This window comes from Arvicanthis niloticus, chromosome 1 (genome assembly GCF_011762505.2).
Source record: "Arvicanthis niloticus isolate mArvNil1 chromosome 1, mArvNil1.pat.X, whole genome shotgun sequence".
In the NCBI taxonomy this organism is placed as follows: domain Eukaryota; kingdom Metazoa; phylum Chordata; class Mammalia; order Rodentia; family Muridae; genus Arvicanthis; species Arvicanthis niloticus.
In genome coordinates this window covers 119,860,069-119,878,006 of record NC_047658.1, presented here as the reverse complement: position 1 = coordinate 119,878,006, position 17,938 = coordinate 119,860,069, and the positions used below count along the sequence as shown (strand labels likewise).

General features: G+C 41.1%; 1 protein-coding gene across 1 annotated transcript; it reads left to right on the top strand.

Annotated features, from left to right (window-relative positions):
* Positions 1–3,464: 3,464 nt before the first annotated feature.
* LOC117704500 (oocyte-secreted protein 1-like) lies at positions 3,465–11,595 on the top strand. The gene is made up of 5 exons (XM_034496672.2): positions 3,465–3,540; positions 5,779–5,960; positions 6,570–6,667; positions 10,813–10,932; positions 11,406–11,595. Exons 1-5 carry the CDS (start codon positions 3,465–3,467, stop codon positions 11,461–11,463), a joined length of 534 nt encoding a protein of 177 aa, XP_034352563.1. The 3' UTR covers positions 11,464–11,595.
* The last annotated feature ends 6,343 nt before the right edge of the window (positions 11,596–17,938 follow it).

Genomic DNA, 17,938 nt, shown 5'->3' with positions numbered 1-17,938 from the left:
ATACACATGAAAAAGATATTATAGCATGAAAGAGAAGTTTTATGTATACCTAGAATAAAACTGTAATACATCAAACATGCAGCTTCCAGCTCAAACCTCCTATACTATGCTGTTCAGTTTTTTTCCATTTCAGAGATAGTTTGAGAGGCATCAGATAGATAGTTCTGAAAATATCATTAATTTTTCACAATATCTTAAAAGTTAAACTAGGTATAGCAAACTTGACACCTAAGTATGTTGGGGCAGAAAGGGGGAAGAGTTCTGTTAACCAAGCAACTTTAAGAAATCCCCTAGCCAGGTGTGGTGGCACACACATTTTATCCCAGAACTCAGGAAGCAGTAGCAGGCAGAACTCTGTGAGTTTGAGGCCAGCCTGGTTTATATAAGGAGTTCTACAACAGCCAGGACTACATAGTAAAACCTGTCTCAAACCTCTGACCTAAAACAAAGCCAAAATGAAAGAAAATCCATGAAATGATTCAAAATGTAAGTACAAAATTTGCTAAAAATATAAATCTAAATGCTTAACTAATATATTCCTTAGTGATATATAGATATTGTGATTCTTTCTAACGTTTTCCAGAAGGTATGCATGTGTGTATGAAGTGTATATGTGTATGTATATATAAATATATGCCATCACAGAAGAATATGGCTTCCCCTCCTCCAGCAATCATTAATTGCCTATTGTTCCTCAGGGAAGGGTGAGACTTTACGAGCCTCTCTTTCATCTGTAATGGTATGTTGGAGGACGTCATCTTGTACAATTTATCCTGAGAATAGTCACTCCTCCTGTGAGTTTATGTGTACAACAGCTATGTCATTCTGGAGGACATTTTACATCTCCTCTCCCTGTCCCCCAGATCTTACATCCTTTCTGCCTTTATTATGTGATGGTCCTTGAATGTCTGTACATATAGAGGTCATTTCTACAGAGATGCTCCTTGAACCTTGGTGAAGGTAATGTAGATGCCCATTTAGGGATAAACTCCAAACAGTACTTATTCTCAACCCCCTGACTAGTTGTGAGTCTGTGCACTGACCATGGCCCACTGCAAACAGAACTTCTCTGATGAAACCTGAGAGCAATGCTAAACTATGGGCACAAACATAAACATTTAATGGCAGTTTGACACTGTGTCCATTTAGTGAAAAAGAAGTACTCGGGGTTTTAAAAACACTAACTAACATATATAACCTGCATGTTTGTCTGTACATTATATGTGTGCCTGTGAAAGTCATAAGAGGCTGTTGGGTCTCCTGGAGTTACAGATGCTTGTGAGCCACCATGTGGGTAGGAGTTGAACACAGGTTGCCCTGGAAGAGTAAATAGTGATCTTAACTGCTTATTCATCTCTCCAGCTTCCCATACTTTGAATTTTTTAAAACTGAGAATTTATATAAATTTAAGCAGAGGAAAAATTAGAGATTGGATGCATACATCCTTATTGTATTAAGAAATAAAAAATAGCAGGGATATAAAAGGGGAGAAGTAGGTCCCAGGGTGCAAACTCCCAGTTATCTAAGATGCTGAAATTTAGATGTATAGAGACCATAGGTGATAGCATTGTATTCCAGACTGAACCTTTGCTAATGCATGTTCACAGACAGACAGACAGACACAGAGACAGACACAAACACACATACACACACACACACACGGTTGGGGGTGGGGAGAGGGAGGGAGGGAGAGAGAGAGAGAGAGAGAGAGAGAGAGAGAGAGAGAGAGAGAGAACACATGATTATTTAAGTATGGTAGAATGTTTTGTTCATTTATTTGACAGCAAATATAAGAACTTCTTCAGGTTGACTATGTTTTTGTACTACAAGTGGGTTGAATATACTTGAGAAATTCTTTTTTTTAAAGTGCTGGGGTTTGAACCCAGGATCTTGAGATTTTTTGGGCAAGTGCTCTACCACTGGACTAACTCACCAACCTCAAGAAATTGTTAAGTGGTAAATAGTTACATTTTTTCTATTCTTACATCTTTGTCTCTTATTTTTGCAATAGATTTACTAAGACCTGGAGATAGTGACTATGTAAAACTGTTATTAATTAATTAGTTAATTAATTATTTTGGTATGTGTGTTTTGTTTTGAGAGAGCATCTCATGTAGCCCCATGCGTAATCACACCTAATTTTTGGAGTGCTGAGGATCAAACCAAGGGGTTTGTGTATGCTAGGCAAGATGTCTACTATTTCAGTTACAACCCCAGCTTTCTATTAGAAAAGACTGTTAGTGCAATAATACATTTCAGGCAATACAGTCAAGAAATGGTACAGTCCTCTAGTCATGTTACCTTTCAGTAGCTCTGTCTTTCATGCTATAATATTATGAACTCAAATAACTGATGATCTAGAGATGAAAAAGTAGGATGAGCCTGGATCTGATATTTTGGGGTGCTAGGAATCAAACTTTTAGGGCTTCGAAAAGTAGATAAGTTTCACACTATGAAGTTACATTCCCAACACTCAACTGTGCACTTAAGATGTTTTTCATAGTGAGAGTTTAACTTCTCATTTTGGAGAAGTGTCACTTTTCATTTGGAAGAAAGGCATTTAAATGTGGTGTAAATTATTTTCAGGCCTTGCTACTTGAAATGTAGTCCTAGAGAGTCATTGGTGTCACCTGAGAATTTATTACAACTTCAGCATCTCTGGGTCTTACCTCCACTTCTGAGTTAGAACCTGCTCTGTAACAAGGTACTCAGGTGATGTGTGTATTTTTTTAAGTTTGCAAACAAAACCTGCTAACGAGCATCAACGTAGCATGCTCTGTAAAGGCAAGTCCCCATGCCCCAGAGATTCTGAAGGTATTAGTATCAGTGTAACTTGGGAACTTGGAAATGTAAATTCCATGTCCCACTCTAGTCTTGCTCAGTCAGAAAAAAGAACAGATGTAATTCATCCGTGGTGTATTAAAAAGAACACTCTTTAGGTGAGTCTGATTGAGAGCTACACTCAGAGGTGGATTGGTGGGATGATTATGTGAGGCCTCATGGGGTTGGGTCTTTGCATTCTCATCTACACAGGACAATTATATTCTTAGACAGCCCTTCAACATTCAGATACAGAGACACAGATATTTTGGGATGTTAGGGAGTTTTAAGAAAGTATATAAAACTAATCTATACATAATTGTACAGATCTAACAAAAGTTAGGCTTCTGTTCTTGTGAATCACCTGCAGAAGTCTCATCTCTCTGCAGCCATGATCGAGAGCTGGATTGGAGTTTCAAGTGTGCTATGAGAACACTCCAGGGGCAGGTTTTACATCATGTTCACTCTAGCTTTTCAATACTTAAAGTGTTACACGTCAGACAAGGAACTGCAGGCACATGTGCTGTTAAAGGTGCTAGTTAATTACTCCCACCTGAAGGTCCTCTGGTCCAGCACATAAGAAGGCCTCTTACTCTTTCCTGTCTCTCATTTCCCCTGTGGGGTTTGATTTTTCAGTCTGGGCAATGAAGCCTTTCCTGGGCTTACAGGGACTCCTCCTGCTTCTTTCCTTTATGAAGACTTGTGCTGATGATTGGTCAGGTATCACTCATGACTTAGAGAACTGGAATTTCTTAACATGTGCTGAGGGATGTGGCATTTAGACCTTTTCATATAGATTGGTTTCTTTCAGTTGCATGTTCTTAGAATGTCACAATTCTACTGAGACTAGACACTGTCCTAACTTGAGTTTTTTCTTTCTCCAGCTCCCCTTTTCTTTTGACTCTTTCCAGACCATGTCACATTCTGGGGGCTCGATACTTGAAGTCAGTTCGTTTTAAGGAAAGTGGAGTGGACTAGAAAGCACAGAAGTGTTCTTGGGCTGTTAAGAATCCAGAATTCACTGGGCTTACTTGTACACATCTTTAATCCAGCACTCTGGGGCCAGGGGCAGGGGCAGGGGCAGGGCCAGGGGCAGGGGTGAGATTCTTGAGTTCAAGGCCAGCCTGGTCCACAGAGGGAGTTCCAGGACAGCTAGAGATATACAGAAACTCTGTCTCAAAAATCCAAAAATAAATAAGTATAAGAACCCAGGCTTCCTGTGGCTTGCAGGAAAGGGCTGTTTGCAGTGGCTCAGCCTTCCTTGACCTTCTCTGTTATAGAGCCACAGTTTCTGAGAGGGAAGGTCAGCTTCTTGTAGTAAGGTTTCTAACTGATCCAGTTTCCTCAGCTTAAATGCCAACAAGTCTACTTCAAGCAAACTAAAATGTTTAGTTGTCTAAATATGAATGTAGAGTCTTAGTTTGAAAGTTTAGAATTACAATAAAAAGTTATGTATTTTTGTCAAATTACTTTCAACAAGACAATACAGTCTTGATGCCAGGGAAGTTGCAAGACTCTTAATGGATTGATTAATGTTTTTTTTTTTTTTTTTTTAATTAGAAGTTCTTTAAAGGAGACAGCTCTAGGAATTGTATTACTCTCCACTACCTCATCATCTGGACTTATTAAATTCCCATTGACTTGCATCTTTTGCTTATGTTTACTTAGGATACAGTGGGAATCACAGTGTGAGTCCTTGTGGTTGATCTTCTCAGCATCTTCTCTCTATTCACATGGAAGATTACTAGTCAGCCATTCCTCTGCATATTTCATAATTTCACTTCACCTTCTGAGAAACAGAAGTATGTTTTGCAGGCAACTGAAGTCTTATTTATAGTTCATTCTACAGCTTTACTTGGCTCAGTATTATTTAAAGATATTTGTAGCATTGATTTGGTTTATTTTAATTACTACTTTGTAATCCATGAAATGAATACATTGCAAATTGTTCAAATTGTTTTTATTTTCTGTTCTTATTGTTAGGACTTCTAATGTGTTATTTGTGTGTGTGTCTGTGTGTGTGTGTGTGTATGCGTGTGAATATTTTCTCCAGATTCTGAGTTAAAAAGAGGAATGTGGTATTATCTTCTCTCAAATTTCATGCATACCAAATTGTTTGGTTGTAGTGTTCTTTTTTTCCCCTTTTGACACTTAGTGTTTTTTTTGTTTTGTTTTTACTTTAAAAAAATTCTCTCATACATTACATCCTAGTTTCCCCTCCCCTCTATCCCTCCCAGTCCCTCTCCCCCTACCTTCCTTCTTCCCCAGATTCACTCCTCCATTTCCTTAAAACAAAACAAAACAAACAAACAAACAAACAAAAGAGCAGGTCTTCCAGGGATATCAAACAAGCATGGTTTAATAAGTAGGTTACAGTGTTACTGACAAGTGCTTATCACTACATCAACCCTTGAGCATTTATGAACCCTGAGGCTGTGTGGGTAGAGAAGTGAAAACAGGACTAGTAGAGGAGGAGGAGTGATCAGGAGTGCAGGGCATGTTCTGTCCATCACACATGTTACAATCGAAATGTGTTCTAATATTCCAGCTGTATAAATTGCTGACTTCGAGACTGGTGCACGGTGGCTCACACCTTTAATCTCAGCACTTGGGAGGCAGAGGCAGGTGGATCTCTGAGTTCAAGGCCAGCCAGGGCTACATAGTCAGACTCGTTCTAAGAAAAATATTAACTAAAAAGAATAGAATTAAAATGTTTTAAATGTGTATTGGTCTCTCTCTCTGACAGGCTTACTAAAAGTATATATTTGGTAGATAGGCGTGTATATGAGTTTCTTAGGCATGAACTAATCACAGGCGATCATCTGTTACAGACTTGCTTCTCTAACATGTTTTATTTTTTTAAGGGATGAACCCTTGTATTAACTAGCTTTGCTCAAATGTTCTGTGATGATTCCCATACAGCCTATTAACAGAAATGTTCTCCTTTCTCTTTCTTAGCCATTCGTCTGCGATGTGCCAACCACTGGTTCTATCTCAGGGTTAAGGCTACGATATTTCCCCATATTTTTATGGAACCTGATGAAGTATTTTTAGGAATTGGTTGCCCTGTGACCACCGTCTGGCCAAATGATGTCTATGAGTTTACCTACCGTACTTACGCCTGCGGCATTGTCAATAAAGTAAGCAGAAACACTAGTGTCTATGGACCCTTCCTTGGACACAGGGACTGTGGCTGTGTCTATGCATCCCAGTGGCTATAATACTCATCTGGCATCCCTGAGGCTCTGTGTTTAGTCCCTAACAGCACAGAAACTGGGCTTGGTGGAGCACACCAGTAACCTATGCTGTCAAGGACAGCATAGATTATATGAGTCCCAATATCAAAACAAATGCCCAGAGTTGATTATTTAAGTGAAATTCTCAGAAGTATTGATTCCAAATGGGCTTTGGCTTATCTGAAAGCTGCTGTTCTCTGCAATAAGCAACACTTTACCTTCTACTCTGCTTCTGGAAAAAAGGTGTAAGCACATGATTTTTTAAAAATATGAAAAAAATGATCTGATCTTTCAATAAACAAGTATTATATGGCTTTTACATCCAGGAAGTATACCAGATTGAGCCCATCTCTTTATTTAGAAATTAGTTCTGCTTTCTATGAGTAATTGTTGGAAAAATGACCTTCTCTCTTTGAGAACCTGAAGTACTTATAAGCTCCTACTCAAATCCTTTGAAGTCTCCTGAGATCTGTGAGATAAACATAGATTTAAAATTTTCTTTTACTCTTGTAGGTTTTTCATGATGTCACTCTGCTTGAGACTAAACTTACATATATCTCAAAAAATACTTCCTTACGAGCTGAGATGCGTTTGTCCTGTGTTCTGCACAGGTGAGTGCCATATGCCATTCACAGGTCCAAGGCTCTGGCTTCCCCTCTACCCTTTAGATAAAAGACCCCAGCCCCAAATGTTAAATCACACAACCCAGGGTGGGCATGGACATGGGTGTAGGGGTATGGTGGTAGGAGGACCCAAAGCCTAATGGGAATATAAATCTCTTTATCCTTGGCCCTGGGTTTTTAAAATTACAGTGATCTCCTAGAGTGTTAGTATGCTGGAAAAAAGAAGGAGGTTAATTCACTTTTCTAGTACTAGTCAGAGAGACTGAAAACCTCACTAGTTTCCCTTAGCTAATCAATGAAAGTCTTTAGAAACAAGTCCACACTCAAGTTTACTCAGGATGGAGAGAAAAAAATCCTGAAAGATACAGAAATATATCAGACAAATTAAGGCCAGCATCCAGCATAGGTGGTGGGTGCATGGCACTGAAGCCACAGGGAGAGAGAGCAGATTCAAATCATACCCACAGGCTGAGATTAAGCTTCTTTTTGTGTCTTATTAGTTGATCCCCATGAGAAAGTCTAAGGTGTAGATCATTAGCAACTCTAAGCAGGTCTTAGCAAAGTTATGATAAACTTGGCAGGGTTTTAGGGAGCAAACTATTGGATTTCTATGTTCAAAATCATCTAAAGAAAAAAATTAAAGGTATTTAATATCTGCTGGGGATCAGCCCCAGGATTCACACAGGTTCCAGCAGAGGGGCTGAGAATGACATTTATGACATATGACATTCAGTCTAGACAGGTTCCTGAGCCTTGAACAATGCATAGTAATGGAAGGAATTAGCCTAGTTTAAAGTTTGAAAGCGCTCCCAGGCTGTAGGCTGACTTGCTCCATTCATTTTGTCTTTTCTTTCTTTCTTTTTTTTCTTTCTTTTTTTTTTTTTGTAGTTTAAAAGACCTCACTGTAACTTAATGTGAGCCAGTCTTTTTAAAAATTTTTTTTATTTTTTTATTCTTTAATCTTTTTTTACAGTCCAGTTTTTGTCTCCCTCCCATATCTCTCCTCCTTATTATGTGACAAGAGGATTGTCTTTTCTAGTCCCATTTATTTGGTGTTCTGTAGGCTTCTTGTACCTTTATGACCATCTCTTTCTTTCGGTCGGGGAAGTTTTCTTCTATGATTTTGTTGAAGACATTTTCTGTTGTGGCCCTCTCCACTCCATGCTTGGCGGCCACTGTTTCCTGGCCCAAGCTACCACTCTGGTCTGCGGGTCAGGGTCGAGAGAGAGAGAGAGAGAGAGAGAGAGAGAGAGAGAGAGAGAGAGAGAGAGAGGAGAGAGAAAGAGAGAAAGGGGAAGAGACTCGAAGAATGGAGACAAGACAGAGGGTCTGATCAAGTCTCCTTTATTGAAGGGAAATCTGGGGTATTTATATGCTTTTGTCACGTGCCTTGTAGGCGCATGGATACGATGTGCCTTGCAGGTGTTGATATGACATAAGCCTTACAGGCGTGGATACCACGTGCACCTTACAGACATGTATGGCATGGATAGCACGTGGACAGCACGTGAACTGCATGCCTTGCAGGCATGGATACCACATGTGCCTTGCAGCTGGGGGCAGTAAACAGCAAAACAAAATATGTGGGATATCAGAGTGTGCTTCAGCTGTTGTAGGCTGTTGAAAAACAAGTCTCATGTCAGGGTATATGGCTCAAGATGGCTGCAAAGCTGATAGCTGCTTTCTGCTAAAACTCGGCTCCCAACAATTTTCAGGTTCTTTGAGTTGGGAATTTTCGTTCTCCTCTATTCCAATTATTCTTAGATTTGGTCTTTTCATTGTGTTCTGAATTTCTTGGATGCTTTGGGTTAGAAACTTTTATCATTTTGAATTTTGACAGTTGTGTCAATCTTCTATGGTATTTTCTACACTTGAGATTCTATCGCTTGTATTCTGTTGGTAAGACTTACATCTGTAATTCCTGACCTCTTTCCTAGGTTTTCCATTTTCAGGTTTGCCTCCGTTTGTGTTTTCCTTATTGTTTCTACTTCCACTTTTAGGTTTTGTACCACTTTATTCCATTCCTTCACCTGTTTGATTGTGTTTTCCTGTATTTTTTTAAAAGGGATTTGTTTCCTCTTTAGGGGCTTCTACCTGCATACCTGTGTTTTCCTGTATTTCTTTCAGTGAGTTATTTATATTGTCCTTAAATGACTCTATTATCTTCATGAAATAGGATTTTAGTTTAGCTTTCTGATTTTTTAGGTGTGTTGGTGTACTCATGGCTTGCTGTGGTGGGAGAACTGGGTTTTGATGATGTCCATGTATATTGACTTCTGTTGCATATGGCCTTGCGCTTACCTCTCACCATCTGGTTATCTCTGGTGTTTGCTGGTCTGGGTGACTCTGTCTGGAGTCTGTCTCCCCTGGATTGCTTTAGGTCTCCTGTTAGGTCTGCAGCCCTGACTATAACAGACCATCTGTGAGGCCTTCTAACTGGGTGCTCTTCAGAGGCATGGAGAAGCTACTGATTTGTTGCCCTGGCTGCAGTAGATCTCCTGGTAGGCCTTCAGACTATTGGGTTTTCAGAGGAGTAGGCAAGTTGTTGTCCTGAGTGAAGATGTTCTCCAGGATGGGATGGGGTGGGTTGGGGTAGGGGTTCTTACCAACTGCTCTGAGTGCAACAGATCTTCTGAGATGGCTCAGGATATGGTGTCTTCAGGGGAGCAGACTAGCTAGCAGTCTGCCCCAGCAGAAAGGACCAGGCAGAAGGCGAGTGGTATTCAGTGGGCAGGGATTTGGGGGGATGATGTATCCCAAGTCCACTGGGCTTCCAGAAGCAGCCCTGGGACTTTGAGGGGGGGGGGGGTCCTTACCAACTGCTCTGAGTGCAGGGGATCTTCTGGGAAGACACAGGATATCATGTCTTTAGGGGAGCCTGTGTTCTCTTTGAACTTAAAAAATATTGTGCTCTTGTTATATGTTGGAGCATCTTTTGGGTATATTCTTAAGAGTGCTATAGCTGGGTCCTCAGCTATGTCCAACTTTCTGAGGAACCGCCAGACTGATTTTCAGAGTGGTTGTATCATCTTGCAATCCCACCAACAATGGAGAAGTTTTCCTCTTTCTCCACATCCTCGGTGAAGGGGAATGCCAGGGTGTGGAGGCGGGAGTGGGTGGGTGGGCTGGGAAGCACCCTCATAGAAGCAGGAGGAGGAAGGATGGGGTAGAGAGTTTCCGGAGGGTGATAATATTTGAAATGTAAATAAATAAAATATCCAATAAAACAGAATCAAATATGATAGTTAATATTTTGATTTAAAAAAAAATATTGTGCCCTTCCAATTTGTGCTGGGTGTGGGGTCACCCATTAGAGTATGATTGATCTACCAGGAGCCAAATTAAAAAAAAAAAACCTGACTCTTCCTCCTCAAGATGCCATCAAGTATTAATAACTCTTCAGTTAGGGCTGAGGGCTCAAACCTCTTCCCATTCCATGATATGTGACTTGGATTGATCTTATGCAGGTCTTATGAAGGGAACCACAGGCACTGTGAGCTCATGGGTGCAGAGGTCCTTCCATTTTCATCCTGCCTTTTTCAGAGATATTCTGTCTGTTCCTCCCTGACCTTCAGCTCTTATCATCTTTAAATATCCTCTTCCTTTATAATGTGTGTGTGTGTGTGTGTGTGTGTGTGTGTGTGTTGTACACATGAGCATATGATGATAATACAAATGACTCATTTGTGGCTGATTACTGACACATGTTTTCTGTACCTGATCAGTTGTAATTTGGCTGCCCACCACAGCTAGGATTTTAAAGTCCAATATCATAGGCTTATGTTGTAAGTGCTTCACTTGAATAAGGTATTCAAGTGAACAAATAGAAATATTTGTTACTTATGGCAACTTCATGAATTATGGCTATGACATCAATTCTCAGGTGAGGAAACAGGCACAGTGGAGTTGAATTTCTTGCCCAAGATTATTGATTGGTCAATGCTGGAATCAGAGCATGAACCCATGCTCAACAATCATTGTTTTGTAATGTTTTGAAAAAATAAGAGGAAATCAGTGAGTCTATTAGTCACTGAAATTTGGCCTTGAGTGGAGCTTTCTAAACTCTTAAGGTCTGAATAGATCTTCAGCACCCTGTGATATTTCTCTCTTTTTTTTTTCTTCCTCGGTTTTAGTCGGTCTCCTCTTTTCTGTGAAGCAGAAAGTAGAGGAGATTTCACTGGTGACCCTCCTGAATGGGAAGTAGATATGACGGTAAGAAGAAATGAGCGAGCTGTTCCAACGATGCCAGCAAAGTAAGGAGAAGCCAAACTAATATTTTACATCTTTGTCAGGCATGACTTAAAATATGCCAAGGAAACAGTCAAGGACATGTCCCGTTTGACTAAAGACACATTGTTCTTAAACAGCTTCTAGGTCAGGCCTTCCTGTGTTTGTTTAAATTGCTAAAGATGATAGTGGTCTTGTTAGTCTGTTACTAGATGGTAGAGATCTCATAGGAATTAATGGTGTCCCTCTTGGGTACTGTGATAGTTGGTCTTACTTGAAGACAAGTCTAGGAGACATAACTCTGGGTGTGTCTGTAAGGATCTTTCCAAAGAAGATTAACTGAGTGGAGTAGGGCTTGCCCTCAAAGTGGGTGGTACCTATGTTGAGACCTACAATTGGTGGTCCAAAGAAGCAGTGTCACCTGGATAGCCTTCTTCCTGAGCACATATTTATAGTTGTCATCACTGTCCTCTGATGACATCATATTTTATCTTTTCAGCTCTTCAACATCAACTGAAGACTATTGGGTCTCCGGGAGCCTCAGGCTTCCGGAATGAGCAGGCCTAAGCCTGCTGAAGTATCCAGCTTCATGGATTAAAACTTTTTGGTTCTCCATTTCTCCAGAATGCAGATGGTCTGGTGATTTCTTATCCCCTTTTAAAAACGAAACTAATTTGCAATTTTAAGTAAAGTGGCATGCAACCTTTATATATTCTCATTTTTAAAAGAGAACTGTCTCTGCTTTTAACTGTATAGAATCTGATTAAGGAATAAAATTTTCCCATTAATGCTGTGTCTAATTATTGAAGGACTAATGTGCATATTTTTAAGTGTAATGTCATAAATAGTTATTTTTCTTGAAAAACCTTTTACTATAATACTTTATTCTGGGAGAATGTCATGTATCTGTCCTCCCCATTGAGTTTTCTCTTAAAACCATTCACTACACTGGTCAAAGAATGTTGCTTTTTCTTCTTTTCTTTTTCCTTTTCTTTTACTTGTTCACATTTCAAATGTTGTCATCCTTCCTGGTCTCCCCTCTGCAAGCCCCTATCCCCTCCTGCCTCCCCCTGCCTCTATGAGGGTACTCCCCTATCCACCCACCCACTCCCAACTCACTGTCCTACTATCCCCCTATGCAGGGGATCAAACCTCTACAGGACCAAGGACCTTCTCTCCCATTGATGCCAGATAAGACAATTCTCCACTACATCTACAGCGGGAGCCATTGGTCCCTTCATGTGTAATCTTTGGTTGGTGGTTTAGTCTCTGGAAGATCTGGGAGGTCCGGTTAATTGATAATTGGTTTTCTTCCTATGGGGCTTCAGTCCCCTTCAGCTCCTTCAGTCTTTCCCCTCTTTCCTTGGGGTCCCAGTGCTCAGTCTGGTGGTTGGCTTCAAGCATCTGCATCCGTATTAGTCAGGCTCTGGCAGAGCCTCTTGGGAGCCTGTTTACCAGGCTTCTTCTGTCAGCAAGTGCTTCTTGGTATCAGCAATAGTGTCTGGGTTTGATGTCTGCAGATGGGATAGATCCCTAGGTAGGGCAGTCTCTGGACGGCCTTTCCTTTAGTTTCTGCTCCACTCTTAGTCCCTATGTTTATATCAGCCTTATTTATAATAGCCAGAAACTGGAAACAACCCAGATGCCCATCAACTGGGGAATGGATACAGAAAATGTGGTACATTTATACTATAGAGTACTACGCAGCTGTTAAAAATAATGACTTCATGAAATTTGCAGGCAAATGGATAGAATTAGAAAATATCATCCTGAGCAAGGTAACCCAGTCACAAAAGAACATACATAGTATGTGCCCACTGATAAGTGGTTAGCCCAAGAGCTTGGAATACCCATGATACATCTCACAGACCATATGAAGCTCAAGAAGGAAGGCCAAAGTATGGATGCTTCAGTCCTACACAGAAGGGGAAACAAAATTACAGGAGGTAGATGGAGGGAGGAAACTGGGAGAGAGAGGGGTGGGAGAATAAAGGGAGGGCAGGATCAGGTGTGAGAGGAGTTGGGGGACAAGTACAGAGGGCCAGGAAATTGAAAGAAAGTATGTGTCAGTTGGGGATGGGGATCTGGGGATAGCCACTAGAAAGTCCCAGATGCCAGGTAAGCAAGAGGTTCCCAGAACCCAATGGGGATGACATTAGCTGAAATGCCCAACACAAGGGAGATAGAACCTGTAGAGACCATTTCCAGTTGATAGGTACAGCCCCTGCTTGAGGGATGGGGCCACCTACACATCTCAAATACTTGCCCTATTTTAACCCAGAATTGATCCCACTTCTTCTTTTTGAAATATAATTTCAGATTAAATCTTTTTCTGAACATTTGCTTGCTGATTTGTAGTATACAAAATACTTGTGTTGAGAGGAAGTTGCATAGGACTTCATGTTCTGACCATGTGTTATAAAGTTGGAACTGACCATTATTCAGTTATGTTCAGTTCTAAGTGATTGCTTTGTAGACTGTGCTGGGTTCCAGCCCCAACATTCAGGTACCCTGGTAAGGCAGAAAGGATGGCATTGGTGACTGGGGCCAAATGCTGATGACTAGGGGCAGGGGATAAGAAAAGAATCTTTGTTACTTGGGCTCTTTTCTCTTTGACTCATTAACCTCTCACTGGCCACACGAGAGGCTCAGAGTTCCTTAACTCTTCATGAGCCAGAGAAAAAAGAAAAGAGAAGAGAAGGAAGAAAAGAAAAGAAAAAAATAGGCACACACAAAGACACATGCATACTGGATGAAGCAGAGAGGGCTATACCACCACTTATCAGCTATTCCTGACAAATGGAGCTCAACTACACAGTGTAAAGTGGACCAACACATGTGTGTCATTAGAGAAGAATCCTTCACACATGTCTTTTCACTTGCTTGCATTAGCAGGACATCCTTTGACCTGTGTCTGCTTCAGAGAAATGTTCCTTCATGTGTTTGCAGCAGCAAAACACCATCTGACACAACTGACTTTCCAAAGAACCCTTAAGTTTCCACTTTACAAACATTTATCAAATCAGTTCTGTGTTCTAATTTGTTGTTCAAGTTCCACTGATGTACTTGATCTTTGTGTCAGGTATTGAAGTGTCTGGACTACTCTTAAGTTACCTTGTGACTTAGCAATGTCAGTTTCAGTTACTCGTGATTTTCCTTCACAGATTGTCACTATGACCTCATGTTTTCTGATGGGTTGAAAATTCTGTGTCTTTCAAACTTTAAGTTACCTCCACACCATCCTGTCCAACACAGTAACCTGGAGTACCACATGTAACTTTTATCTTTGCACAAAACTAGAATTTAGTTATTTAGTCAAGCAGGATTCCCTAACCCCAAGTGCTCAGTGCCAGCATGTCTGATGATTTACAATGCAGATTTAGAACATGGCCTTTGTCATAGGATGTTACATTTAATGCTGTTTATGAGAACACATGTGATTTAGATGGATAGTGGGCAATGGCTCATCAAACATTCAGGGTTCTCTTGATGTGCCTCTGAATGGTAAATGACATTTTTTTCAAATCCTGTATTTTAAAGAACACTTATTTTAATTATGCATATACATGTATGTCTCAGTGTGTGCATCTACATCATGTGTACAGGTGTTTGTGGGGCCCAAAGGGTTAGATTCCTTAGAGCTGGAGTTACAAGTAGTTGTGAATCACCCAATGTGGGTGATGGGAATCAAACTCAACCTCTTTGCGAGACCAGCATATGACTTTAGCTGCTGACTCATTTCTCTAGCCCCAAGTCTTGTATCTTTTGATGATAGCTGATTTATGTTGTAGTATAAAACTAGATGACAAACATCACATGATTTGAAGTTTGAGCAAGACACGGGTTATAGGAGTTTAGCACTATTGAACATTTCTGATGCTCCAACTGTGGTGACAGTCTTCTTCAATCATCACAGTTCAGTTGATCTTAATTATATAAAGCATGTTCTGTAAGCTTTCCTCTTAGTGAAGTTGTAGGCATTATACAGTACTATAAATGGGAACTTTAAAACATTAAAGCCAGGATCTGGCTGTTTCACAGGTGTCAGATTATATCAGTTGTTTCTGAAGTCTCTGGCAACCTGTTCTTTATGGTTACTGTATGGGAGCTTGCTTGTGAATTAGACTGCATGATAGCTCCTTCTCCCCCACTAATGTATGGAATACTCAAGAGGATGCTTATCTCAGCTTGGATTTGGGCTTCAAAAGAGTGTTCTAATTCATCTGTGCATTTAAGTGATCAGATATATCTTTACCATGAAGTTCTATGCTTTTTGAGTACATGTTGCTAAGAGTGCTGGAGTACTCATCCTAATTGGCCCAAATCACATGAAAATGAGTGCAACCAATAAAGTAAAAGAAAGCACACTGACTGTTAGCTACACAGCTCAGCCCTGAGCTCTTCCCAGAGTCGTACACAATAAATGAGTCTAAGCAACTGCCCGTGGGATACCTTCCACAGGATCCATGTAGGTTTGGGAATAATTAGGGGTTTTCTAGGGAGGGGAAATGGGGAAAGGGGATGGCATCTGAAATGTAAATAAAATATAAAATAAAAAAGGGAATAATTAAAACCAGAATTCTTTGACTTACCTTTCTATTTCTGTGTAGAGATACCATGGCTAGAGCAACTTATGACAATGCATTTGATTTGTTTTGGTGTGAGGAAATGGTTGTAGAACATTGGAGCTATGACTATCATGGTGGGGAGCATGACAGCAGGTAGGTAAGCATGGCACTGAGCAGTAGCTGAGAGCTTGCATGTGATCCACAAGCACAAAGCAGAGAGAGAGACAACTGGGGTGCTGTGGGCTTCTGAAACCTCAAAGCCCATTTCCAGTGACACTTCTCCTCCAACAAGACTATACTTCCTCATCCTTCCCAAACCATTCCACCAACTGTGACCAATCATTCAAATATGAGACGATGGGGGTCATTCTCATTCAAACCCCCACAATCGGTAAATCCAATCAGTAAATGCTAAAAGCCTCTTCTTCTTCCCCCTCCCCTCCCCCTCCCCCTCCCCGTCCCCCTCCCCTCCCCGTCCCCCTCCCCCTCCCCCTCCCCCTCCCCCTCCCCCTCCCCCTCCCCGTCCCCCTCCCCTCCCCGTCCCCCTCCCCCTCCCCCTCCCCCTCCCCCTCCCCCTCCCCCTCCCCCTCCCCCTCCCCGTCCCCCTCCCCCTCCCCCTCCCCGTCCCCCTCCCCCCTCCCCCTCCCCCTCCCCCTCCCCCCTCCCCCTCCCCCTCCCCTTCCCCTTTTCCTTCCTCTTCCCCTTCTTTTTCTTCCCCTTCTTCTTCTCCTCCTCCTCCTCCTCCTCCTCCTCCTCCTCCTCCTCCTCCTCCTTCTTCTTCTAAGACAGGGTTTCACCATGTAATTCTGTCTGTCTTGGAATTCAATATGTAGACCAGACTGGCCCTGAACTCAGAGATGCTCCCACCCCTCTCCCTCCTGAGTTCTGGGATTAAAGGCATGAACCATCATGCCTGGCAAGTGCTCAGGGTTTTGTTTGTTTGTTTGTTTGTTTTGTTGTTCTTTTGTTTTGGTTTTTAAAAAGTAAATTTATACTTGTTAAATTCTTTATGATATTTTGATAAATTTGACTATTTGAAAGTGAATAGTGTCTTTGTTTCAAATAGATGGACTTACTTTATTGGGCTTATAATGGAAATAATTCACATTTAGTATGCTGCACCTCAGGGTATATTTTTGGTGTACTTATTTTTTTGCCGTTGAACCATGAGTAGTATTTTTAAGTGTAGGCATTTATTTATGTTGATGTGAAGTAACCCCATATGAACTTTTTTGTTTTTGTTTTCATTTTGATCTATTATGTCAACCATAGACAGCAAGCCTAAGTCTCCACAGATCAAAGGATATGCCAAAAGATCTGTGTGGGGAAACCAAGAGACTCCAAGCATTTGAGCTTAGGAGTAGTGCAAACAAAGCATGTCTCATTTTATTATTAAATCAAGCAAAACACGTGATCATATTTTCAGTTTGCTTAAGCAAACTGGACATACAGTGAGGGAATACACTGGATATTATGTCTTATCATCTTTAGTCATGTGAAAAGAGTCATAAATATTCCACCCAGGCCTTTGCCTTTCACACAGAGATAATGTGCCACATGCCTGGACATTTCCTTCATGTTTTTGCATTTATGTGCATCCACTTATCATAATTTATGCGATGCTTTCTAGCAGGCTACCCAGTGGGAAGAGCATTCTGCACTCTGTACTGTCCACAGTTCACAGCTTCCTTATATAGGTCCCCACATACTAACCTTACTTCAGTCAAGCCTTAACTAAGACAATTCATGATTCCCATACTGGAGAGTCCAGAAAACTGATTCTCAGTCATAGTAGCAGCACCAGACCCTATCATTTATTTCCTATTGAAAAAACATAAGAATTCCCCACTTCCATAACACATCCCCTTCCTTAGGGAGTACCAACTTTAGGAGACCCATCCTTATTGAAATCTTCATATTCTGGGATTAAAGGTTAGTCTCCATGTGGCTAATCTTAATTCCTTATACTTCCCCCTGTGTTGAGCTCATCCAGCCAAGTCACACTAATTGGCACCTCTGTGCTGATAGGTAGGTAGGTAGATAGATAGATAGATAGATAGATAGATAGATAGATAGATAGATAGGCTTGAGAGGTCCTTCCAGCATAGCCTCTACTTCCTGGTCCCTGCCTTATAATACACATTTTGTACAATTTCCTGTACAAACCCATTAGATTACTGAATAAAAAGGTTGGTCAAGTATGTGGTACAAGCCAATGAACAAAGCTTGCCACTAAGAGGATCTTTGCCCGATGATGTGCGGCTGTAGTGCTTTCTGACTGCTTTCTCTTTGTCACTCACAGCCTTGAGAAGATTGCACTGAAGGGCCGACATTTAATAAAGCAAACATGTTTTACCACTTTCAGCAAGGATACAGGAATGAATACAAGGATGGCCTCAGACGGTGTGGGATCCTGTCCAGAGGCACTCAGCAGGCAGCAGTGTGTGCACACATCTGAACATGC